Genomic DNA, 24,397 nt, shown 5'->3' with positions numbered 1-24,397 from the left:
ATTTTAATTTTTTTTACACAAGGAAATATTTTAGCAATGATTACATGTGTTATATTGTTTTTGGTTTGCAGAATTTTAGTATATTGGCCTGCAATGAACTATTTTAAGTCTTTTGTTAAAGGGAATGAAGAAGTACAACCTAGTGGAGCTGAAACGGTAACAAATGGTTAATAATATGTATATATTTAGCCATTCTTTTCAATCATCTTGTGGTAACAATTATTCTTAGTCGAGTTGTTTATAAGTTGTAAAGTCGTACACCAAGACAGGCTTTGCAACTGCTATAGATCACAAATAAAAAACATTGTTCCCAGTCAAAATATGTGCAATGCAAAACAAACTGAATGAGTGAGTGAGTGAACAAAAATTTTATTCTGCAATTATTGCATGAAATAAAACAATTAGTACACAAACAAATAAGACTACATTTTGCGGTGTAGACATGCCAAACAAACTGAACACACAGCAGTTATGTAAAAGTTGTGGTATTGTTCATGTAACCAATTTGGAAAAAACGGAACTGTATTCTGGAATTAATTATTAGTGTATTATGCTATAATTCTAATTGCTGAATTCTATGTTGCCCCACATATAGCTTGATTTTCATCATTAAAACATTACCAAAAATGTTCAATGATTGTTTTGGAAACTAGGTTGATTGTTGCAATTGCACACATATGCATGTACACAATACTGAGTTTTATTGTTTTGACTTGAAAAGGCTTCTGGTGTGGAACAAATATTTCTTGGCCAAGTTTTGTATGAGCCTAGATACACTACATATGTTCCTTTCAATCAAGGTTTCCTTTTTCAAATTAAAGTCTTATAAATGCCTGTAACTGGTTTTAGCAAGTGTGTTAAGTAAAATCATCACTCTGTCTTTACTTCTAATAATAATTTTTAGGTTACAAGACTATGTGAAAGAATATCATCAGCCACTTTACTAGAGGATAGACGTGATTCTGTTAGGGCATTAAAAGCATTGTCCAAGGTAAGCTGCATTCCTCCTTTGCATTGTTTCATTGAAACTATTTAGAGTTAAATTGGCTGGATGTTTTAAACAATTTTTGTAATTGTGTTAGAGATTCCTTTGTGAGTTTAAATGAAATTAGCTCGGCTTATTTTAAATTATAATATTTAAGACCAGTTTGCCCTAACTAGTGGTGAACCCGAAGACATTTGCATTGAATGCAATGGTCACAACTAGCTAATTCTCTTCTTATTCGACGAATTTGGGTAAACCATCAGTAGTTCTATTTTGTGAAAACCTTTTGTGTTAAATTTTAGTTCTAAACTGATTTCCAATTTACCTGAAGTGTTAGTTTGTACAAACACAATTTCCTCCAGAAATGCTAAAATGCGAAGCATAATAAATGGAAAATAAAATTTTGGTTTGACATTTGCTCTACTCCTGTTAATAAGAATGAACCTTCAAATAACCAGCACAAGTAACAAAAAATGTGTTGAATGTCACAAAATGAAAACAATGGTGTTTAATGTAACAATGGAAGTTTGTGACTCGAAAAAGCCCTGGTACAGGCTATGATAAATAATTTCCCTGTTGAATATAAAGAAAAGCTCATAGCACCCCTCAAAATAGCAATGGCACTTGGTATGGTACCACTGTTCAAGACTGTTTGCATTATGAGAAAATATTGCCAATAAAACATTTTTTGTCTGGATGTAGAGTTACCATCCGGCATAAAGAACAGCCTTTGTGTGTATGCAAAGTTGGTTACCGTCCAAATAATGATGTTGGTTTTTGATGCATGTTGCTTTTTGATGCTGAATGTTTTTAATTTGTAATTTTTTTAATCATTTTGGACATCATTATTTTGATGAAAGTCACAAATTAGCAAAATTCTTGGAAAGAAACACACTGCTCTTGAAAATCCATTGTAAAGATTTAGTATGGGAGCAATACTTTTGACATTTTTTGTGAACTCTGAATGTTGTACAAGCCAACTTGTTTGTTTGTTTGTTTGTGTAGGAAATCATTGTTATAAAACATTTGCCTCATGTCAAAGCAAAATCTTCTTATTCCGAACTTGATTTATGATTAAGATCTTTAACAATAACATGTTTGCCATTTGTCAGAAATTTAGGCTGGAAGTTGGTTCTCAGGCCTTGCCACATGTTCTCCAATTGTTGAAATCTGATGTTTCTGATGAAGACGTCTGTTCGTTTTCCTTAGAAACATTGATTAACTTGACAACTGTAGAAGAAGAAGAAGAAGGTAGTACTCAATAATCCTAATTATTGTTCGATTTTTGTTGGGACAGAAAATAAATAATAAAAGCACCCACTGTGGTCAGGTCGTGCCCTAATAAATATATTCAAATATAAATTTTGTATCAAAAATCAAATTGTTGCAAAAGTATCTTTTGTTGTCTGTTATTACTTAATGTAACTGAATATTATTCAAGTAACTTTGCATTAATTGGCAAATAGTATGACATGGTAAATTGTGATTTTTGCGGATTTTTTATCATAAACCATTACATAGACTAGCATATTTCAATGTGTTGGGGCTGCTCAGATATTTTTAAAGGAATAATTTAGCCACAATTGTGTGTAACATAACAAGTGGAAAAGATCAGAAACCAAAATTAACTTTGAATTGTAAATACTTGTAAATTTGAGAAGGCCGCTATTATACATTTACGATCCCTGAAAACCATCCCACAGAATATTTGATAATTGGGAATCACTGACCTTGTGTACACTGCTAACTTGACAGGCCCAGCCAACAAACCTTGTCACAGGAGTTGACCAGATAAAAACAATTTATTTATTATGCTGCACAGTTCACATAAAACATCATTGAGGGGTCATGAATTAAGAAAGGTTTTTATGAATACAGATGTGCTAACACAGTAATCAATACAGTTGGTATATCTGCCTTCGAAGCATAGGCTGAGAATAATTAGGAACTTTAAAAATTTCCATGAAGCATGCTCATGTCATGTATTTTCCTGACATAAATTAAAGCAGAAGATTCAGAGTTTTTAGAAAAACGTTTCTTCCCCATATCAAACACAAGGTGACATGTTACCTTTTTAACAACCATGCTAAGCAACAGTCTAATCATTGGGACTACATGATGAAATTAAAATTTTTGTGTTGCCAACTTCTAATTTTTTGCATAAGATAAAAGGATGCTAAAGCTCGATAGATTATAAGTAAACATTTCATGTCTCATCTTCAAAGAGCAAAAATGGGTGATATACACCTATTATGAAAAAAATCATGCGTCATGACATTTGACCATGCTGTGTTTTTTTGCACATTACATCTTGATGAAGGCTGCTGCATGCAGTGTGTGGAAAAGTGGGATAATCTGTTCTAAAAGCACAGTGGTCTTAATAACAGTATTTTTAATGCTTGATCTGTTTAAAAAAAACAAGTAACTGCAGAAAATGCTGTTGTTGTGAAAGTAACACCAGTTCTGTTTTGGTAATGACACCACAATCCCTGTTTACTAACCACTGTGCTAATCAAAAGTAAATTGTAATTACCTTGATCTATGGTAAATCTAATGCAAGGCATTTTTTTTTGTCTTTACCCTGCTGCCATAAACTCTTGATCATTGTTTTATTGACAATTTACTAACTTTTTCATGGCTACTTTTAAGCTCAGTTTTTTTATTTTAGGTGATGATGTGGTACAAACTGAATTCGCCCTATCATTTGTTGAGAAGTTTATTGATGATGTGGTAAGTGTAAATATAGTAGACGAAAATGGGTATTTCCTTAACTTAGAAGCGCCATGACAATACAAAGAAACCATCACTTTGACAATGTTAAGAAGTTTTTATGTTTACAGGACAATGTGATGCTTGTTCTTGACATGCTAGAAAGATATGAGTTCACAATCCGATATGCTTCAATTCGATTGCTGACATCATTATTAAGAGGAAAACCACCAGCTGTTCAGCACATTATTCTTGCTCAACCATTGGGTAATTAGTAAAGATATATGTCAACTAAATTTGTGACATACTTTGAGGTCAATGTTTTTTTGAAACAGTTGTGGAATGTTATGTTGCTGCAAGGCATATTGTATTTTTATTAATCTGTTGTGGAATGTTTAAAAAATATTTACAGAACTATGTTTTATTGTTGACACCTTGTTCAGATCCTTTCTGTCACTAAAATTTGCTGTGATTTACTGTTTCATAACCACTGTGCATAGTGTCAAACAATATCTTTGTTGAGTCTATTTTTGAAGTTGTATTGAAGTTCTTCAAATCTTGGTGTACACTCTGTAACAACAGATGGTGCTGTTACAATGGAATCATTATATTTAAATTGTTAAAGTTTAAAATAATATGAAGTATTCTGAAAAAAAAAACATTCTTGACAACTAAACTAGATCATAATATGAAAAAAAAACCTTTCTCTAAGTCCCTAAAATTAACAAATTTTTTATTCATGTCTACAAGCGAATTCAGTTCAGCAACCTTATACCATTCTGTGTATGTTTTGTAGGAGTTTCAAGAATTATGGATTTGTTGTATGAAAATAGAGAAATTATACGAAACGAGGTAAACCACATAATGATTTTGTCATAATTTGTAGGCATTTTTTGTGTTTCTCAAAAATAAAGATAAATGTTGACAGAAAAAAGTTAATTGTCTTAAGTGTTTGTTATTTGTTCAACACTAAAGTGTGCTGTGACAATTTCTCTTACTTTTAAGTTAATTTTTTTCAAGTTTATTTCAAATAATTGCAATAAATAAAAGTAAACACAAAAAGTAATTAAAAAAATAGTTAAGCCAAGAGTTGAAACTCTACTAACTATAACAAGCTAAACTCAATAAACTAAATATGTTTGCATTTAAATAGATGACATTATTGTTAGTCTCATTTTAGGCTTTGTTGACTTTAATTGAGCTTACCCAAAACAATGCAAATATCCAAAAGATAGTTGCATTTGAAAATGGGTTTGAAGCGATATTTACAATCATCACAGAGGAAGGGTTTTCTGATGGAGGAGTGGTGGTAGAGGATTCTCTGATGTTACTACTTCTTCTTCTAAAAAACAACACATCAAATCAGCAGTTTTTTAAAGTTTGTGCTATTTGATAAAAACTGTCTTTGTTTGTTTATGATAAGATGTTGTCATTCTCTGTGTAATTTGTTTTATGTAGAAAAGTAATGATATTATTGTGTCAGCATTTAAAGTTTTTGTTAATTTTTTTAAAAAACAAAAAAAGTTGAGGATGACATTGTGTACACCTGACAATATTCTCATCAATGCAAATGCCTTGTTTAATTGTAATATTTTTGTAGGAGGGGACTTTTGTTCAAAAACTGACACCTTTCTTTGACATGTCTTCTGAAAGTTTGTGGTCTGCACAGAAAATTGCCAACATTCATCTAATGCTCAAGGTATTTTTTTTTTTAACGCAAAAAATAGTTCTGTAACATGTATTTTCTTTGAAGATAGTAAGAACCCTTGTTTCTCCTTCTAATTCTTCAAATTTTCTGTCATCTTGCCAATTGGCAATGCAGCAGTGCAATGTATTGGGCAAGTTGTCAGAATTGCTTATGGCTACAGGTGTACCTACCGATGTACTCACAGAGGTATCATTTTGTTGTGCACTATTCTCTGGATTTTGCTAGAATGTTAATAATGCATGACGTTGACATATTGTTTTGAGATTTTATAAATCACTATGTCTTGGGTTTTGTAGTTTGTTACAGCAGGACTGTATGAGAAGTTTCTCTATTTTAAAGAGACTTTCTGTATGACCCCTAGTAAACAACTAAAAGTACAGAATTACCCTTATAAAAGCAAATTTGTTTTGGAAATAACATTTGGTGAGCCTAAATAGGGTCAGAAACCCTTAGTTTGAGAAGTCCTCTGTCACAGGAACAGTGTTGCTAGTTTTTGTTTAATAGTTGAAACCACATTGATAAGTGATGTCTTTGTTAAGATCATAAACACAGTATCGGAAGTAATAAGGGGAAACAAAGAAAATCAGCTGGTATTTTCTCATGTTATGGCACCTTGGGATCCACCAAGATCAGCTTTGGTTGTCCTTCTAATGTCTATGGTTAATTCCCAGCAGCCGTTTCACTTGAGATGTGCAGTTTTATACTGTTTTCAATGTTTTGTTTACAAGTAGGTACCTTTTTTGTTTGCCTTTCTCTTAAATAAACACAAAAATGAGTTTTTTTTACCAGAAATGGAACTGGACAGACTCAGATAATTGATACACTACTTCCTTCATCTCTTGAACGTAAGAATCTTATGGATAAAACACTTGCTGTATGCTAATAAACCTATTGATGTATAATTCCTATACTGAAGCTTTTTGATTTTAAATTAATCGTTATATACAGTGGAACTTAATAAATGTTGTTCTTTTTGCATCTTGTAATCTGGATTTGCTGCTTTTACCTTGTATTTGTGCACCATGTTTCAATTACATCTGCTGAAAGTTATATTTTTGCTTCAATGCAGTGTTCTTTACGACATCACATCATGACTTAGATAGTCTGATCATCATTATTGTAGCTTGTATCACATAACTGTCGAAATCACTTTTTTTGGCTGTGTTGAATTTAAGCAAATTACACCTATATCATCTTTGAACTAACCAAGTTGTACTGAACATACATTAAATATGCTAAATGAGTATGGACGACAATGCAGAAGTGTTTTATGCTATTGTATGACAAGGCAGGATCACCCCACTGTGTTTTTTGTTTAGCTCATGATGTGTCATCAGGACAGCTATTATGTGGGGGATTGTTTGCACAAACTGATTCATTGTCCAATTGGTTAGCAGCAACTGCATTATCCCATGCTTTACTATCCAACAATAAAGCCAAATGCCAGCTTCTTCGAGTTCAACTTGCAACTGCTCCTGGAAACTCCCCAGTAACACTGTTAAAGCAGTTAATCAGAATACTGCAGCAGGTAACTGTCTTTTTTTCATGAAACCATCTTTTTTTTACCAACAAAAAAGCAAACTGAACTTTCGGTACATCCCTAGCCATGACCATATATATTTTGAAAATAGATCCCCTATTTTTAACTAATATATATTACATACAAGTTTATAAACAATACTATGTAGACCACACCAAATAATGCACTTCAGGTCATGGGTTGTGCATGCTCTACAAAGTTAATGATTTCTGAAGCCAAATTCTCTTGTGTTTTAGGCCAGTCAGCCACAAACTAGCATTGGTTTACTAAATTTGCTGTGTTGCTGGTTGACAGCATGTCCAGTAGCAATTTCACATTTCCTTGAAGATGAATCTACGGTCTCATTTGTATCCTCTGAAAAATTTTGTTTTATGTGGTATTGGTAATTAAACAATTTTTAACTCTGTATTGCCTTTTAACTTTTCAAATGCCATGCATAGTTGTTAAGTCAACTTGTAGTAAGCGGAACTGATCATGATCTTTTGGTGAAAGGAGTGTGTACCCTATTATTGGGGATATGCATTTTGGATAACGATGGGTCAATATCACTTTATACTAAGTATGTGAAGTTTCTGCTGTACGAAGGCATGAACTAATCAATATGATATGTCTAAAGAGAATCTTTGATTGAACTTGTGGATTCTCGTGTTGGAGTGGAGAATTTCTGCGATGCTTTATCATATGTGTCTCAAAATGATTTGTATGCTAAAGCACTACAAAAACATCAGCCGACTAGTGATACAGCAAGTAATCTACTGTTTGATCACTCCTTTGCAAAGCTGTTCAAAGCTTTGGAAGGTACATTTACTGCCAGATTTTTACATTTATTGTGTTTAAAAAAAACTATTTGTGCAGACAGAATTGTAAAAACCGTTTCCAACCTGGAAGACATAAAAAAAGAGGAGGAAGTGAAGGCTGCCATAAAAGCACATGATTCTATTATATCAGAATACAAGACTTTAATAAGAGAACAGGTATACTTGATTTATGTCCAAAGATAGTAAAAAAGTTTTTGGGATTCTTACTTAACATGTAAAACTGTGTCCCTTTTAATAGTTACAATTACATGTTAGGATACAAAAGTTGCCTCGCTGCAACTAAGATGTGATGAGCTGGAAAATAGCCTTGTTGCAAGCAACAAACATATTCAGGAGCGTGATTCCCAAGTTCAGCAGCTTAAAGATCAATACAATTTACTAAAGACAATGCAAGGTTTGACTTTAATAAATACTAATGTGTTGTGGAAGAGGTCATAAATATCTTGTATAGGTGGAGATGAAGCAAAACCACCAACAAAGGAAATGCATGAAATAGAAAAACCGGATGAAAAGGTAAAAAAAATATGTTTTAATTGCTAGTTTTTGTGTCAAAATAAACAATTAAACACACAAATTCCTAGAAAACTGAAGATGCTTCGACAATGAATCATAATGAGGAAGACAATGTGGTAAGCATGACATTTATCTAATAAAGGTGTATATGGTTTACAACCTGCTGCTTTTTATAATGACAGGAATTTTGCAAAACCTGTCAAATTGCTGAAAAAGAAAAGGATGAATTGGAAGCTCGTTGCAAGAATTTAGAGGTGTTACTTTGTATTCAATTTTTTTGTGGGGGTTTGTGTGTTTATGTTTTATTTGACACTTCACGAACTTAATGAGTGTCAATCATGCAAAAATGCAAAGAAATGTCTACAAAAGACCTAATTGCTGTTATTTTCTGTTTTATGATACATAATTTAAAAAAATGGGTGGATGAATATGCTTTGTCAACCTCCGGGGTCGCAAACTAAATTGAGTATTATTGCTATACTACTGGTAAAACAATTGTTATTTTGCCCTATTTTTATGACTGTTTTTAGGCTGAAAAATGTCGATTATTAAAAGATTTTGAGGAACTCCAAATCCACATTAATGATCTAGAGTTGGCAAAAAATGCTGAAATACAAGAACAGGTTATGAATACAGACTCTTTACGAAAAGAACAAGAGGATTTGCTTATTTTGCTATCAGATCAAGAACTAAAAATTAAAGAATACAAGCAAATGCTTAAAAACTTTGGTGCTGAGGTAATGAAGCAGAATTAAACTAAATAACTCTTTTAAAACTTTCAACAACAAAAAACTAAACATTGTGTTATTTTTTAACATCATAATGCAAATGGAGTGATTCAACACTTAAAGTAATTCTAGCAACAATAGCTGATTGCTTGCAATTTTCCGTTGAAGGTCGAATTTTGTTTTATTAGTTTTGAGTCATTATTCATTAGTGATCCAATTACCTGAACATCTGAGTTTTAGAGAATTTCATGACACCAGGAAAATTTTCCTGGTGGTGCGACCTTTTTATGTAATTATTGTACTTTTTTATTTGCCATATATTATGTTTTCTGATATTATAATGCTAAACCCTTTTGCATTTCCAACTTGTAGATATTTTTTTCTTAATTTTATTTTGAGCAATGGTTTAAATTTACATGAGGTTTGCAAATTCAAACCCAATATTAAAGGTGCTCCTTTTTAAACTTTAGACAAGTAGATAGTTTGTTATCTTCTTTATGGATTGTCCCATTGGTTGCCATTGTATCTTTTAAAAGTTGTAACTTGAATCTGTTAATTTAATATGTCTGTATGTCAATATGTTATAGTAGTAGTACCAATTCTCTCAACTTTGACCTGTCCCATTACTTGTCTGCCATGGTGAGAAAAAGTGTTTTATCTACATTGCCACCCTAACAATGACATTAATTAGCCTGGCTTACCAGACATGCATTTGATGTTTCACCCATCGTGTGTATGGAAAATTGGCATTTGACAGAAAATTGCTGCTTAAAGCTTTATTGTGAAATTTACATGTTGTAAATGTTTCTCCTTGTGTTTTCTTCAAGGTATCTGAAGATGAAGAAAATGCTGACACAGACAATAGTGAAGATGATGATCAAACCCTCTTAAACAATGAATAATTATTTCGGTGTTGGAAAAAATGTTAAATTGTGCAATTATGTACAATGCTTCTTTAGTATCAATTGTTTATGATAGTTTGGAGAAATATTGTGGCTCATTTTCTTTTTGGCTGCTGTAACCATTTCATGGGAAGTATGCAATATAGAAAAAAACTAGCCATTTATTTGACTGTTATTTTTGTGCAAACTGAAAAATTGTGTAGGTGAAATTCAGGTGCAAGACTTTGGGGAGTATGAAGTTATTAACCAGAAACGGACAGGTACTTTACCTGCAGCCAGCAAAACATTTTGAGATAGGGCAGTTCTAAAAATTTGTTTTCACACAATAAAAAACTGACCACAATTTCTAGTTCAACTCTAGTGATACGCCTTTCATGATTAAAAACAATACTTTAGATTAGCATCGAAAAATCTAATTTCGTTGGTGGGCATGGTGGCGGTCCAGTTTACCCTAATAATATGACTTGAAGCGGCCGGGCCCTTGTGGAATCTATAAATCGCAAATCTGCATGATAAAAGATCAACGTTATTAGGTGAATGTGGTAATAGTTAATGCGCCACTATCATTGGGTCCTTGTTAGGGTAGAGATAGGACAAAGATCTTTCATCATTGTTTTCAACTTTCAAACTGGATTTCTTTGGAAGCAGTTTGTGACAAAATTTTGGAGGTGGTTTTTCAAACGACCACCAGAATCATCCACAATTGTAGTTTTGACGTAGCAGCTAAATTTGATTCTGATGCGATTAGCGCGTATATGTTATTAGCGGTTATTAACAAGAGAGGCTTAGAGCCATATGACAAGTCTTAGGGGCAAACAAAAGTTGGTGTACATATACAACAGTAGTGTAGTCTAGTCAGTTTAAACGCAAAGGGTCATGATAAAGTATTTTTTCCCTGGGTAGTTAGTTGCGAACTCCCATAAAGGATGGAAAGTTTACTGCGTGAGGCACACATAACCGATAGCGAAACAAATGTTCAATCGTGGTTCCATCTGATCGTTTGAGTTTAATTTAGCGACGCTTTGCCACGTTCTTAGAAAGCTGTCAACAACTCTTACAAGTGATTGATTGTTTGATGGTTAGCTGAGGTTAACGTTTCCTGCAATGTTGTCGTCCCCAAAGGATAACAACAACAATTTTGTTTTAGGCGTTTGTAGATAGGAGAATACAGAACACTTAGTCTTGGTAGAATGCAAGTGTAGGCTATATTATATCGATAACCGTAATTCTTCTGTTTTGTAGAATATCAGGTAACGTAACAGTTTGTGTTGTTTGTTTATTGTCATGGCTTTTTCGTCTGAGTTGGATTTAAGTCATCTTTCTCAAGATGAAATTATTCACATCAAGGAAGTTATCACACGGGCAAAGGTTGATTCAGACATCAAAATAAGCGAGTGAGTGTTATAGTTTTATATCCAGTAGGTCATGCCTAAAAATAACAAGCGTAGCAATGATGTGAAATGTGTGCACTTCAAAAACGTAAATAGACAAGGGTGGGCCTGATTTTGTTAGCATATTTTCTGCAACTAGGTATATTACTGTAGAGATCAATAGGAATGCAATGGCGCAAGTGATATTTTATGTATAGGTCGTTTTTTGACTTCAGAACGCTTTCCCAGACTAGCCGATTTATGGATATAGTTGGAATAGATTAAGTTAATTGACCCGGGCATCTATTTCCATATTTGTTAGCCTCCATCAAAAACCTTAACATTGTCATTATGTTAATTCCCAGTATTTAACCGCAACTACCAAAATCATGTAGTAAACAAAGTACAAAGCAAGTGTAACTACAAACAATCCGCCAATAGCAGGGTTCCAACCCCACCCTAAAGTAGTTTGGGAAATGATCAAAAAGTCAAATGCATTAACATTTCCAGCCTGGAAAACGAGTTCATGGTTTTCTCATGTGATAAGCGTTCGGTTAGTGTCACACAATTTAGAGTAGGCTAGCCTTGGCGGGAACCAGAAGAGCTCAAATGATTTTTTGAATTGTTTTCAAAAATACTGAAAAAAGTCACGTTATCTGATTACCTTATAGGACATGATTGGGGTTATCTCGGACAGTAAGTTTTAGCTAAACTTTTTTGGTTTACATAATATTCAAAATGAGCACACTATCAGCATTAGGGCATTAACGGATGTTTTAAAGCTTTACTAAATCGTAGTGTGCCAATTTGCCGTTTGGACCCTCACACACGTACAAGATTTCCGAACATTGTGACAACTCGTGCCTCATTAGGCTATCTTTTATAGACTTGTGGGGCATTTAAAGGTTAGAATTTCTTTTAAAACAAATTTATTCATTGCTAAACCACTTATATTCATTTCAGACTCGGTTTTTCTTTTCTATTACGGTACAACAAAAAAACTATTTACAGTTTTGTATTTTGGTATAAAGTCTGAAGTATCCCCGACCTCGTGACTGCATGAAAGTAAAAAAATGCCCGTCATGCTGACCGTTGTTCAAATCATTATCGGCGAATTTAGGAATACCTTGTTGCCTATATCCTCAACCAACAATAACTGTATTTTGGTGATTTTGCAGCTGATTTGTTTACTCGGACAAATTTTAAATCGTTTCACTGATAAATTTACTTTTTCGGTTCTAATTTTCCAAGCTAACATGACCTAATTCTAAATTTCTTGCTTACTTGTAATGGGGGGACACAAATATACGGTAAAGGTTATTTAACAATAACAAAAACAATTTGTGATGTAAATTACCTTGTCCGAGGTTTCCCCGGCCTCCCTTTAGGTAAAATCAACATCAGAATTTGTTGTGCAGAGTTTACGGAAAGCAAAAAAATATCAAATCAGATGATGTGATTCAATCGGTTTGGACCAAACGCCATGTCGCTTTAAAGTATTTTTCAGGAAGTGACATTGTCATAGCTGCTCTTCCCAAAAGTGAACACTTGGAAACACTTGACAGCAATGCTGGTAAAACAGTGAAATTTTCAAAGAGAAGTTTTCTCATTTTATTACTTTTTATCAGAAAATACAGAGAGGGTAATTGAAGATGCAAACAGTGATAACATCCCAAATTACATATTCAATGTCGTTTTAAATGACATAATAGACGAAATCGAAAAGAAGATAAACGATAAAGAATCTGAAAGGAACGATGTAAGTAGGCCACTAACTTTACGAAATAGCCTACGCAAACAAAAAGGCCTATGTCTTATCACATTTAAATTCATTTCACTTCTGTTTTAGAGTCTTTCTTACGAAGAAAACATCGATCAAAAAGAAAGCATGTCGTCGACTTCGGATGGATTGAAAGGTATAAGACCTAAATATCGAATTAAACCAAAGAAATTCTGTTTTTAAGGCCCTCTGCAATAATGCTTCTGTCGACTGTTGCACTTGTTTCCCGATAATCGTTTCTGTGTCTTGTGACTTATATTGGGACCTAATATTCTTCAAACTTAAAATAAAATACTATTGCACCTGAACGGGACAGTACACAGGAAGGATTTGTGGAGCCTCCGGTAAGATCTTGTGACCTACAGGGGGGCAGAAACAGCCTAATTCTTCAGCAACTAACTTTGGTGCTATTGTGTAGAGGATAGATGGGCTTCAAACACAGGATACTTATACGCTTCATTTTCTGCAACATCTAATTGCAGTTTTTGTTACTTTTTAATAATAATGTCCAACCGGGGGGAATAAAATGCCCCCAGGGGTCAAAAATGCAACTAATTTTGACCAGAAAGGATAGATGTGGGATGGATCTTTCATTGAAGTTTGAGTTGCCTTTCTAGCCCTATTTTCTACAGCACCCGGCACCAAGTAGCTACCTGACTTAAAACGCCCAAAACCCCAATAAAACTGCCCGAAACTGGCTAAAATTCGCCCTAGCAACAGCACATGTATATGTGCTCACTTCACTGAAAATTAACCCACATGTATCACCGATTGCTTTATGACGTCCTCCTTTTATTGTGGCAGAGGATCGACTACAAACTTGGCATTTCCCGTCGGTGAAACTTATTTTAATAGAAACACCAATATGCGTCCTATATGCGGCCAGAAGAGTCATAATTCGTATAAATTAACACGTTGCTTATGTATCCAACATATGTTGATTAAATTGGCAACATGTCCCTTAAATAAACAACATGCGAAATTTTATTTTAGAGTAATTTGTTCCCAAGCAGCATTATGGTTAAACTTGTTAATTCCCACAAAGCACCTTTCTGGCCACCCGCATAAAGGGGGTTAGTGGACTGTCATGGTTTGTACAGTATTTAAACTAATATTGATTTTTCGCAGATGCCACGATTGATAACCCGCCCAGTCCGAGCATTGCAATTGTAGGTTTTCATTTCATTTTTTACACAAAACATTCATTATTTTGTCAGAGGGCTTGACAGCATTTTGCTTAATATTTCAGCTTGAAGAAAAAAAAACAGAATCACCAATAAAAGAAATACAATCTGGTAAATGTCTTTATTGAATTTTTTTCATTAGCAAGTTAAATGCAACAAAGTCGTCAAACTATTTTTGCTCTTCAAAATTTTTCAGGCAATGATACTGAAAAAGTCACCGAATCCCAGGATCAAGCAATTGAAGGGGTAAAGATTGTTCACGAAGTAGCCAGTTTGTTGATACTAATAATCTGTGTAACAGACAATGTCGATTTGACCAGTAAGTAAAAAAGCTATGTCTAGGGCTGACCAAGTCCAGGCCACTTAAACACATTATGGCGTAAATTCAGGATTCAGCAGGTTAGACAATCAACAACATTTTGGCACTCTTTATTGGATCGAACGATCAACTCATTTGCAAATTCCGAAACATTTATTGACGATTTTGTTCTTTATTAGGTTTACTCTATTCTTGGTGGGCGCAATATAAAAGTTATATATAACTTATATTCCAGCCACTTTTCACCATATGACTTAGACAAGGCTTTAATCCAGCACTGGTAACAGGCCAATACAATCCCACAACATTTTGTTGCAGACAGGTCTACTGGACATTTCCTTGACGTACTTCCCACCAGGACACAGTCCAAACACTCAAAGGACAATTACCAGAAAAAGGTTGATTTAACTTTATTGCGGTTTTTGTGGTAACACTAAAATATTAAATTGCATTACACCATGACACATGATTAGATTTAGGCGAAGTCCTTTTGCAAATGTAGGTCATCTGTTTTTCTAAAGTTATCGTTTAATTGACATTTTTTGTAACTGAATTTTTTTTTCTGACAGTGGGTCTTCGACAAGCCAAGACACCAGCGTCGTTGCTCGGAAAGATTATGTTTTGCTGACTGGAGCCAAACTTTCAATTCTAAAAGGTACAGAAAGTGGTGCCAGAGAAGATGATGATGCGGAGCTACACATTGAGATTCATGGAGCACATAATATATCTCTGAGCCCTGGAGTCACAAAGTACATGCAATTCCACACTATCGGGTCATAAAACTAAAATCTATCACTGTTTTTTAGAAACAAGTCGCGCACCTATGTAAAGTGTTATATGATACCAGACCGTTTTCATGCTGCAAAGATGAGAAGCTCGGTCGTTAAAGGATGCAACAGTCCCATGTAATTATGAAACAAGCTGAAATAACTCATGTAGGCCTAGTTATTTTTTTGTGCATTGTTCCTAACTTATTTACGAAGTTTTTTCTGTTTAAAAAAAATATCATTATTTTCGTACAGTTACAGTCACAAATTTGTGTACCGTGGTTTCAACAAAACCGAGTTTGAAGACAGATGCTTCGAAATACTTGTTTGCGGCCTTACATTTACCATTGGAAAAGCTGTGGTTGTTGGCGGTGTTCGTCTGTCCAGTCGAGATGGTAAAAGAATAGGCTATAACTAAGTTGATTGCCGAATAATCATAAGATAATCCATGTCAAATGAAATGTGTTGAAAGATAAAATCCTTCTAGCACGTTTTATCACTCAAACAAACGTAATACTTGCGCAAAAGAGCCATGATAATCAATGAGAGCTGCAGACAGGGTGTATACGACGATTGACCGAAAGGTACCCCAAAGTGGAAATCTGTGTGCCTACTAGCACAGTGCCACATCAACAGCTGCACTGATGAGACCTTACAGGTCGAAACAGTGCGTGTATACACCCTGTCTGCAGCTCTCAAACGTAATACTATTTGTGTTTAGAAACAACTGACACAAAATTGGGATCTAATGAAAACGAGTTGTCTCTTTGGCAACAGGCTTTTGATCATCCTAGCGAAGAAGCAAACGCCTGTCTTTCTCTGCGTCTAAACATGAAACCGACATATTATTAAAACACGAATGCTGTGATGTAACACTAGTTGGACCTGTAAGTGTGTTTCGAAAGATCACATTTTCGAGGATACCCTATATTCGCGATCAATATTTGTACAATTCCATTTGCGAATGGTATTCGTCAAAATTTAATGTACAATTTTGGCAAACTCGTTCATCGTCCGAAGTTTTATCAATAAAACTTAGCAACAATATTACTAATCTGCTGTTAACAATATGAGCAAAAGAAAGTTGTTGATAACAGTAACTGATTGTTGACTCTTAGTCTAACCCTAATTTTTGTCCGCCAGACCTGATGGTGTTTTTAAAGAATGTTTCGTGGCGGGTGATTTGCAAACAGTGCCTGCACCCCAACCAACACTCACTCGCTAATGACTAATGCTCGTTGTATATAGCTAAACCTGACAGCAGATCGCATTGCATCGGGTAAAAACTTTTTAGAAGCGAAACTTAAGATAAACGGTGTGTGACGACGAGTTATTGAAAGACACCGAAGCAATTTAACTAACCCGAGCAATCATAGGCGTAGAGTTTTGCACATCAACGGGGGTGCGGCGAAAAAAAATACTAACGTCAGAAGGTCGTTTTGCACGCCATAAACAAGTTAAAGCGTCGTCTATGTAAGCACGTTCATCACCAACGTAATTTCGCTTGTTGCGTAATTGTTGTTCGCGAATACGAGACAAACGAATCAGCGTGTTGAGCACTTTGCGTGCTATCAGAAGGAAATGCGCCTTTATTTTTGCTGCGGTTTAAACCGGCGAAAACCGAAAGGACACGATGCGATTGCGTTGTAAATTTAGAAAAGGTCGGGGGTGCGCGGCACCCCTGCACCCCCGTACTCTACGCCAGTGCGAGCAATATCACGTTACTGCTACATTGGTCTATTAAAAAGGGTACTGTGCGGCTTTCATGTTGATCGCGAATAACTTGTTCAACTAACGGTCTTTACAACAAATTTGTTTTAGACTAAAATTCTACCTTTTTGTGCTTTGTTTACCTCAAACGGTTGTCAAAATTCTTTATTCACGCTTTCGAGATAAACATCGTTACATTTTTAGTTTCCATTTCAGTTTATATACATGGCCATAAAAACACTAGCAATAACAATAGTAACTGTCAATATTCCAGATTGTGTTGTATAACCTGAAACCACAAATAGTTAGAAAACTCAATTGTGACAACAATTTTACGTCATACCTGAATTCGTTGTGTCGTTCCCATCAGTTACAGAATTGTCAGAACCACCGTCACCACCAACCGAATTGTCAGAACCACCGTCACCATCAACCGAATTGTCGCCTGTGTCCACACTTGTGGTTCCTCGAATAATAGAAACAATCAACTAATTTATAGTTTAATTTTAAGCACTCTATAAAAAATAAACAATTTACCTGGTACGCTGTTGATGTTGTTTGAAACACCAGTTGTGGCAGCTTCTTGTGGAGAATTTCCGACTGTGAAGTTTCATAATCATATGAAGTCGCATTCTTTCGACACAACAATAAATACCGCGTTTTACCTGTTGGTACGTTATTATTCGAGTCAGTTAAAGGCACATCGTCTTGAGTTGAATAATCGTAATCGGCCACTGACATGTCTATATTGCCATCAGTGACTTGAGCGGCGACTTGAGGTTGATTTGTTTTTACCAAAAGTAAAAACAAAAGAATCTGCAGAAAGAAAAACCTTGGTACGCAATTGACAATTTATAATATTGTCATTTCAGTAAATTATACAAATAATTTTTTGAAAGCAGTATTTTGGGAAAAGACGGAACCCTTTTGATGGTGTATTATCGTTGTGACATAACCCTGAGAAAGTTTCGCGGGATGGTGGACGAAACGTTGGTATCCATAAACACGTTTGAAACTAAGTACCAGAAGAGCAGTTCCTATTAATGACTATGCCTTGCAGCAAAAATAGCACTATACCTTTTGATGACGTCAGGGCAGTCGCATACCCCTTTCAGGTTTATCGAAAAATCTGCTCCCGCTGAGATTTAATCCCGGGGTGTCATGCAATAATGCCATTTTGCTTGCCACGTAACAAGGTTGTGACTAACTCTTGCAATTTTGCGTGTGTCAGGCCTATATTGTAAATACTAAAACGAGGTGAAATTAAGAAGTTTCCGTGGACAAAAAGCATTACCAACAGTGTCCTACCCATCAGCAGATCTGGTACTTTTCATTTGTGTGGAAACAATAAAAACAAAAAGGCGATTAATAATGCATACCACGTACCCTACTTTTACCTGACAAGTCGAAACACGATAAAATACACTCCCGATAAGGCTTAAACCAGTGTTTCTCAACCACTGTTGGTTCCGTGACTCTTTTTTTAACGATTTTCATGCAACCCGCAAACCCCTTTTAGCTCTTTTCTATAAATCACTAAAAACTGACGTATTACTATATGTTTTAGTGCAGCGGTTCTTAACCGATGGGAATAGCGATGCTATTCGGTCAAAAAGTTGACGCAATAGTTGGCAAACCGATTGTAATCGGTTTTTGAAATGGGATTTCCTTTTGCCATGGGTAGACATTATCGTGTTTCTACTAACATTGAAAAGAACGGGTTATTTGAAACTGAGTAAGGTTTGTGCGACTCCAAACATCGATCGTTGGCAAAATAAAACTTGTAAATCTTTTTTCTATTTCGGTAAAATGATTTGTTTGTTGAACTTTCCTGCATTTTCATTGAAAAGTGCAAGATTTCACACAAATGCAAAAATTAAATTTTAATTAATTTAGGCCAGGAGAGCCGCATTGCAACAATTACATTTTAAGTTGAAAAAATTATATGTTGGTGGGAAACAAGGTTTCGATTTAAGAACCACTGTTTTACTTTTCATTAAAACCAATCTCATCATTACACAAATAAACGGTGCCCAAAAAGAACATGTGTAAAGCCATGTTCACAGACAACCAGGAGAAACGTTTTCGATTGTAATCATATAATATCAAATATAACAATCATATAAATATAAGTAATCGAAAAATGGCCAGAATTCCAAAAACAGCCAAACGATTTTGAATTCGGTCGGAAAACGGCCGATCTGATAGCCCTTCTAAGAGGTCTGTTGAACTTTCAGTTCTTTTACTCCTTGTGGCTACAGCTTAATCCAGTGATTCCCAACCTTTTTGTGATTGCGTACCACTTGGAGGTAAAACAGCCGTACCACCTAGTTGAGTGTTACAAAATAACCTAGGGGTTGAAGTAACAAACATTTTGACAGAGCTTACGATTTAAAGGTGCTCGCGTACCACCTGGAATGCCGTCGCGTACCACTGGTTGGGAAACACTGGCCTAATCATTCTATTTCGTAACAATAATTATACATTCTCTTTAATACCAAATAGCCAATGCAATAGTTGAAACTTCATGCTACAGACGTGTCGATTGTTATACTACAATCATTTTCAGTGTAAACTGAAGGCGAACCGCCAAAATGGTACGTTGAAGTTGCGATAAGTAAAAAAAGGGGGGAGTTGAAAACGCCTTTTGTATTGAAGATATATAAAACCGTCAGTTATGTTCCTAAATATTCATTCTCTATTTTAACGGAACAACTGTCTGCTACTTTGTTACAATTTAACAGTTGTGCGCTGTTTAGAATCTAGTTATCAACGATATATCCCAGTGGTGGCCAGAATTGCTCAAACAAATTTTGCGATAAAAGTTTTGCCTCAAAGTGGTCCGCCAAAAAAGTCGCCATTAAAAGTAAGTCTCAGGCCTAAACGGTTGGAAACCACTGAATTAACTGCAAACTGATCCCAGCGCAACCATTAAAACAGTACTATTTCACGACTAGGTAAAACCGCTTAGAGCGACCCCTTTTTGCAAGAATATCTGCAATTTTGGTGGAATCAGATTTACAAGCGCTTTTTTATGCAACATTTTGATAAGAAGAGCTGTCGGTTAGAGAAATGAAGAACCGGGGATACCGAAAAACAAACACATTTTTGTCGAATTAAATATTATCTATCCTCGGACTTTCTCATATACTGTAATTCAACTCTACGGACTTGTATAGCATCCAGCGTTAGAATTATTCGGTTTTATTTCATCGTTTCAGGGTTTTTAGCCTAAGGTCCATATAAACCGTGACTGATTGTAACAGGAAGTATAGCCTAGAAAAGAAAGTCCTGATATACATTTGCATTCGCCAGTCTTCGCTATTGCTCAATCAGTTCTTCCATGAAAGAGCGAAACGAATTTTCATCTTAACTTTTACTTCCCAAACTTCTGCATAAATATAGGAGTAGCTTACCTTACCAAAGTTACATAATAACACAATAAAAAGGAGCAGCTGACCTTCTTACTTAAAAGTTTCAAACAGTCAATACAAAAGTGTGCAAATTCTTCCCAATCAGTCCAACACTCACAAATTCGCAAGAAGATTGACACCATTTTTCTAGCAAACTATCCCCCCTTAACTTGTGGTAAGGTCGTTCTGCAGGGCTCCACTGAAATAGGGATGTTAATTTAGTGAAATAGGCATGTGTGGGTGTAGTCAAATTAAACCGAACTTGATCGGTCATGGTATACAGGTGCAGTTAGAGGCGTTGCCACAGTCTATTCGCTATACTCGTGGGCAGAAAATGAACATCACAGCGAAATTTCAACACCATTATATGACGGCAGCCATGGTAGCGATGGGCGTCCGGTGAATCTTATTCAAGGCCAGGTGTTCTTTACCAGGGGTGCAAGATCTGCTCCTAGGGGGGTTGTTTTTTTAGCAATGTCGGTATTAATATTTTATTATACACCTATACCCAGTGATGAAGTTAATACTTGCAGCAGACAAAAATGAAGGGGATGCGAGAACTGGTTGGTTATTTCAAGAAGGTGCTGACAAGGAGAAAGATTAAGAATTACAGTTTTTGAACAAACTTAGAACAGTCGACAAAACTTCACGAACCACAGTAATATGTTTGCACTGAATTTTATTTGCCGCGCGTGGTCTCATGCCTATATTGGCGAGCTGTTGTGAGATAATAATTATAAAAATTATAAACTTTACAGGCAATGCCGACCGAAGAAGAATATTTAGCCAGAATTATGACCAGCTGTATTAAAAATAGTCTGGAAATTATTACAACCTGATCTAACAATTGGTCTGTATTTTCATGTGGGGCCCATACAGAAAACATACGCCATGAGGTTATAATAGCCAATGAAACGCCACTAGTTTGGTTGCAAAGCATTTACTTGTTTCTCCGTACGGCACTTCATAACACATGTAAAAACATTTCGCTTAAGTCAGCGCTTTCAACCTTTTCGAAGACAGTCCGCAAATTTGTTTGGCACGAAAGATCCGTCCGCACAACACGGCCAAACGAATTAAACGGTTTTACTTTTCAAAAACCACAGAACCCCATCACGAACACAAGCGGACAGGTAAATAACACTTGGTTACATAAGTCGTATAAAAGAACACACACACACACACATTTTTTGCAAAGGAAATTTACAACTCTTAACTGCACAAAAATGCATATTTTGTATCAAATAAATAGGGTATACCTCAGACTTCAAGTACAGCTCGTGTTATGATTTTTTGTGCCCTGTCATGTGAATGCACGAAAAAGTGAGGCCTTAATTTTAGTCAGGTTTCTAATTTTGATTGCAGCAACGCTATAATTATGCGCGCAGATAAGACACAAAAAGCTTGTTACACCGTAATGTCAAAAGTTCGTGAATTATTATTAACTGCACTATGTATTCCAAAACTTCAGTGAACCGGTAACGCACTGAACAAAATGGTTTGACGACGCACATAAAAAATTTTCTACTTCATACGAGTCGCTAAAGTTCACGTTTTTTAAGTATACGTTTATAACAAAATTTGCAAAAACTTTGTTCAAAATCGATGAATACTCCCAGAATTCCATTGAAATCTCATTAATTTTAATTTATTGTTATGATCTTCTGAGCAACAGAAAGTTTTAGAGAAACTAACTTAAACATCATGACGAGGGTACAAGGTTCCAGTAGACTGGAAAATGTTTAGTGTCACAGTTCTTACATTTGTCAAGGTTTATGCAGCGTTTCGGTTGCATGAAACAACGCTGCAGGCAGTAATTATAAGCGAAATACATAAGAATTGCCTTTTATGCCGCCTGTCCAAATAAACATTCTAACAAGCGGCTCATACAATAAAATAGGGCACCTCTGATATGTTTAATACTACTAGAAGTGCATTGGTAGACATGTTATGATAGTAGGTCGCAAAACATAGGAAATTCCAAAACTAAACAAACTATATTTATCACGCGATTGTCATCCGCACAACAAATTGTCATATCCGCAATGATGCGGATGGTTGCATAGATTGAACTTGAAAAACACTGGTTTAAGTTTAAAAAAATTGAAGTTAATTCGGTTAATTGAAAATCATCAAAGCTTGCAGTTTAGACCATGTGTTTTTCTAACTTTGAAGGGTCACGGACACTTGAACCATCTTTGTAGGCCTAATTCAGTGTAGGCACGTGGCAGCATTGAACGCAAATTTTTGGCCTGTTGAGTGTTGACATAATCAAATTGCCTAATTGAGGGCTGAATGTTCGGTATCTATTTCTTTATTTACAGTGTTCAGTACCAAACGTTGTTTGTTGTAAATTACTGTGCTTACAGGAATAATTCCAGTGCAGGTAGGCTACTTAAATAATACTTTTCATATTTAGGGTTTTGCAGAACACATGTCGAAACTTTTTCACAAAATATTCAAAACTTTCACGGCACACCCGATTCCGTTCGATAGTAAAACACGTCAAGTTAAAAAATGAAAAAAAGGTAATGACTTACCATGCGAAGTCCCATATTGCTGAGCTATCAATCAAGTTTTCATGAATATATCACCCAACCTCGCATAACTTGTTCAAATTTGTCGCAAACAAAACAAATATAATATTGTCTTGTTGACTGACAATTCATTCGTAACAATGGTATTTGTTTCAACACAAAGTGCATTATATTTTCTTTGCGTTCACATAACAGGCTAATATCGACATTAAACCATTCTTTTATTACCGTTGGCTTAGTTAGGGTACTAGTTGGTTGCCGCTTAAACGGGTTTAAATGGATGCCTTTGGGCGACTTTTACTTTAGCCGAAATATTTGTATTTGTGCGCTTATCCTATGTAAACGACATATTCATCGATCTTTTGGGAAGTCAAGTTTGTAAAAGAAATAACTTTGCATGTGTATTTTTTTCCAAAACCCATCGAAACGCAAACGCCAACTCGGTTCTCAGAACGTTTCCTTTTATCCATATCAACAGACATAAAACTTCCCGAGGACAGTCCAATCGTGGTGGTGTAAATCGGAGATGGATTGTTCATTTAGGCGTAGAGTACACGATAAAAACACAAAAATTAAAAGGGACAATAAAACGGAAAAGGAAAATGAACTACCATTAGAGTGGTTATATTGATGCATGAAAAAAGAACTTTGTCGGCTTCTTTAATCCTGAATTTGCGGGATAAAGTTATTTAGGTGACCTGAATTTGCCCCGAAGACGCGTGTCTTGTTTGTCTAATGCAGTGTTTCTCAAACTTTTTTCTGTACCGCCTCCCAAACACCTTGGTCATTTAACAACGCCCAACAGAACAGACAAAAAACACAATAAATTTATTTGTTGCTTGTCAATTAATGCGATGGGTGAGGTTGGTGCAATGACACCAATTTCTCAATATCAGGTTTCATGTCGGACAAAAACAATCGTAAACTCTCCTCAATTGTCGATATCAAGACGATTTTCTTCCATCTAAAAGAGTGGTGAATGTGGTGAATGCACGTTCCACCAAGCATAAGCTAAGAAAATTACGGAAAGGTGCTCGCGTACCACCTGGAATGCGGTCGCATATCACTAGTGGACAGTGGTAAACGTACCACCTGTTGAGAAACACGGACTTAAGCGCCTCCCAATCGCCCACTTTGGGAACCACTGGTCTAACGGTTAATCAGGCACTCCGTGTCAATAACTTGTGCGTACCTCAAATCATTCATTAATTAAGTGTGCAATATGGTCTGTTTTTTCATACGGTGGTCCATTAACATAAATTTTGGTCGATATTGATTGTATGGCATAGCAGAGGTCGGCAACCTTTGGCATGCAATGAGCCTGACACATTTTTTTGTACTAAACTAAAACAAGTTGGGAGCCGCAAAAAACCTAAGTTGGTAGAGTTTATTTTGACCCTTTCACAAACTCGAA

General features: G+C 35.4%; 3 protein-coding genes across 3 annotated transcripts; 2 read left to right on the top strand and 1 right to left on the bottom strand.

The window, feature by feature from the left end:
• The first annotated feature begins 63 nt into the window (after positions 1 to 63).
• LOC145910330 (general vesicular transport factor p115-like) lies at positions 64 to 10,057 on the top strand. The gene is made up of 22 exons (XM_082997411.1): positions 64 to 156; positions 905 to 991; positions 2,098 to 2,236; positions 3,654 to 3,715; positions 3,826 to 3,961; positions 4,491 to 4,546; positions 4,875 to 5,072; positions 5,295 to 5,393; positions 5,448 to 5,588; positions 5,942 to 6,129; positions 6,192 to 6,247; positions 6,722 to 6,930; positions 7,179 to 7,289; positions 7,383 to 7,501; positions 7,559 to 7,740; positions 7,798 to 7,916; positions 8,016 to 8,154; positions 8,212 to 8,273; positions 8,342 to 8,389; positions 8,456 to 8,527; positions 8,804 to 9,010; positions 9,829 to 10,057. Exons 1-22 carry the CDS (start codon positions 94 to 96, stop codon positions 9,901 to 9,903), a joined length of 2,568 nt encoding a protein of 855 aa, XP_082853537.1. The 5' UTR covers positions 64 to 93; the 3' UTR covers positions 9,904 to 10,057.
• Positions 10,058 to 11,149: 1,092 nt separating this feature from the next.
• On the top strand, positions 11,150 to 16,333 carry LOC145911811 (uncharacterized). Its single transcript, XM_082999248.1, has 12 exons — positions 11,150 to 11,297; positions 12,692 to 12,846; positions 12,902 to 13,032; positions 13,123 to 13,189; positions 14,182 to 14,222; positions 14,303 to 14,348; positions 14,434 to 14,483; positions 14,875 to 14,954; positions 15,126 to 15,305; positions 15,363 to 15,461; positions 15,579 to 15,718; positions 16,045 to 16,333. Exons 1-12 carry the CDS (start codon positions 11,188 to 11,190, stop codon positions 16,173 to 16,175), a joined length of 1,230 nt encoding a protein of 409 aa, XP_082855374.1. The 5' UTR covers positions 11,150 to 11,187; the 3' UTR covers positions 16,176 to 16,333.
• An 853-nt stretch (positions 16,334 to 17,186) lies between these two features.
• LOC145912345 (uncharacterized) lies at positions 17,187 to 23,066 on the bottom strand. Its single transcript, XM_082999782.1, has 5 exons — positions 22,987 to 23,066; positions 17,699 to 17,849; positions 17,571 to 17,633; positions 17,377 to 17,499; positions 17,187 to 17,322 (listed from the first exon to the last, which is right to left on the bottom strand). The coding sequence occupies exons 1-5, from the start codon at positions 22,999 to 23,001 to the stop codon at positions 17,246 to 17,248; spliced, it is 429 nt and encodes a 142-aa protein (XP_082855908.1). The 5' UTR covers positions 23,002 to 23,066; the 3' UTR covers positions 17,187 to 17,245.
• Positions 23,067 to 24,397: the final 1,331 nt, after the last annotated feature.

This window comes from Ascidia mentula, chromosome 8 (genome assembly GCF_947561715.1).
Source record: "Ascidia mentula chromosome 8, kaAscMent1.1, whole genome shotgun sequence".
Classification (NCBI taxonomy): Eukaryota; Metazoa; Chordata; class Ascidiacea; order Phlebobranchia; family Ascidiidae; genus Ascidia; species Ascidia mentula.
Note: the sequence above shows the minus strand (reverse complement) of the source record. Positions and strands in the feature narration are given on the sequence as shown.

What these genes read in the sequence shown, in the direction of transcription:
- LOC145910330 (XM_082997411.1), top strand. Translation starts at nt 94, where the DNA reads ATGAACTATTTTAAGTCTTTTGTTAAAGGGAATGAAGAAGTACAACCT. An exon ending in TGTAGAAGAAGAAGAAGAAG is followed by an intron (nt 2,237 to 3,653) that starts GTAGTACTCAAT and finishes TTTTTATTTTAG; the next exon opens with GTGATGATGTGGTACAAACT. An exon ending in CAAATCAGCAGTTTTTTAAA is followed by an intron (nt 5,073 to 5,294) that starts GTTTGTGCTATT and finishes ATATTTTTGTAG; the next exon opens with GAGGGGACTTTTGTTCAAAA.
- LOC145911811 (XM_082999248.1), top strand. Translation starts at nt 11,188, where the DNA reads ATGGCTTTTTCGTCTGAGTTGGATTTAAGTCATCTTTCTCAAGATGAA. An exon ending in CCAGTCCGAGCATTGCAATT is followed by an intron (nt 14,223 to 14,302) that starts GTAGGTTTTCAT and finishes TTAATATTTCAG; the next exon opens with CTTGAAGAAAAAAAAACAGA. An exon ending in TCGTCTGTCCAGTCGAGATG is followed by an intron (nt 15,719 to 16,044) that starts GTAAAAGAATAG and finishes ATTTGTGTTTAG; the next exon opens with AAACAACTGACACAAAATTG.
- LOC145912345 (XM_082999782.1), bottom strand. An exon ending in GAATAATAACGTACCAACAG is followed by an intron (nt 17,634 to 17,698) that starts GTAAAACGCGGT and finishes GAAACTTCACAG; the next exon opens with TCGGAAATTCTCCACAAGAA. An exon ending in CAACATCAACAGCGTACCAG is followed by an intron (nt 17,500 to 17,570) that starts GTAAATTGTTTA and finishes CTATTATTCGAG; the next exon opens with GAACCACAAGTGTGGACACA.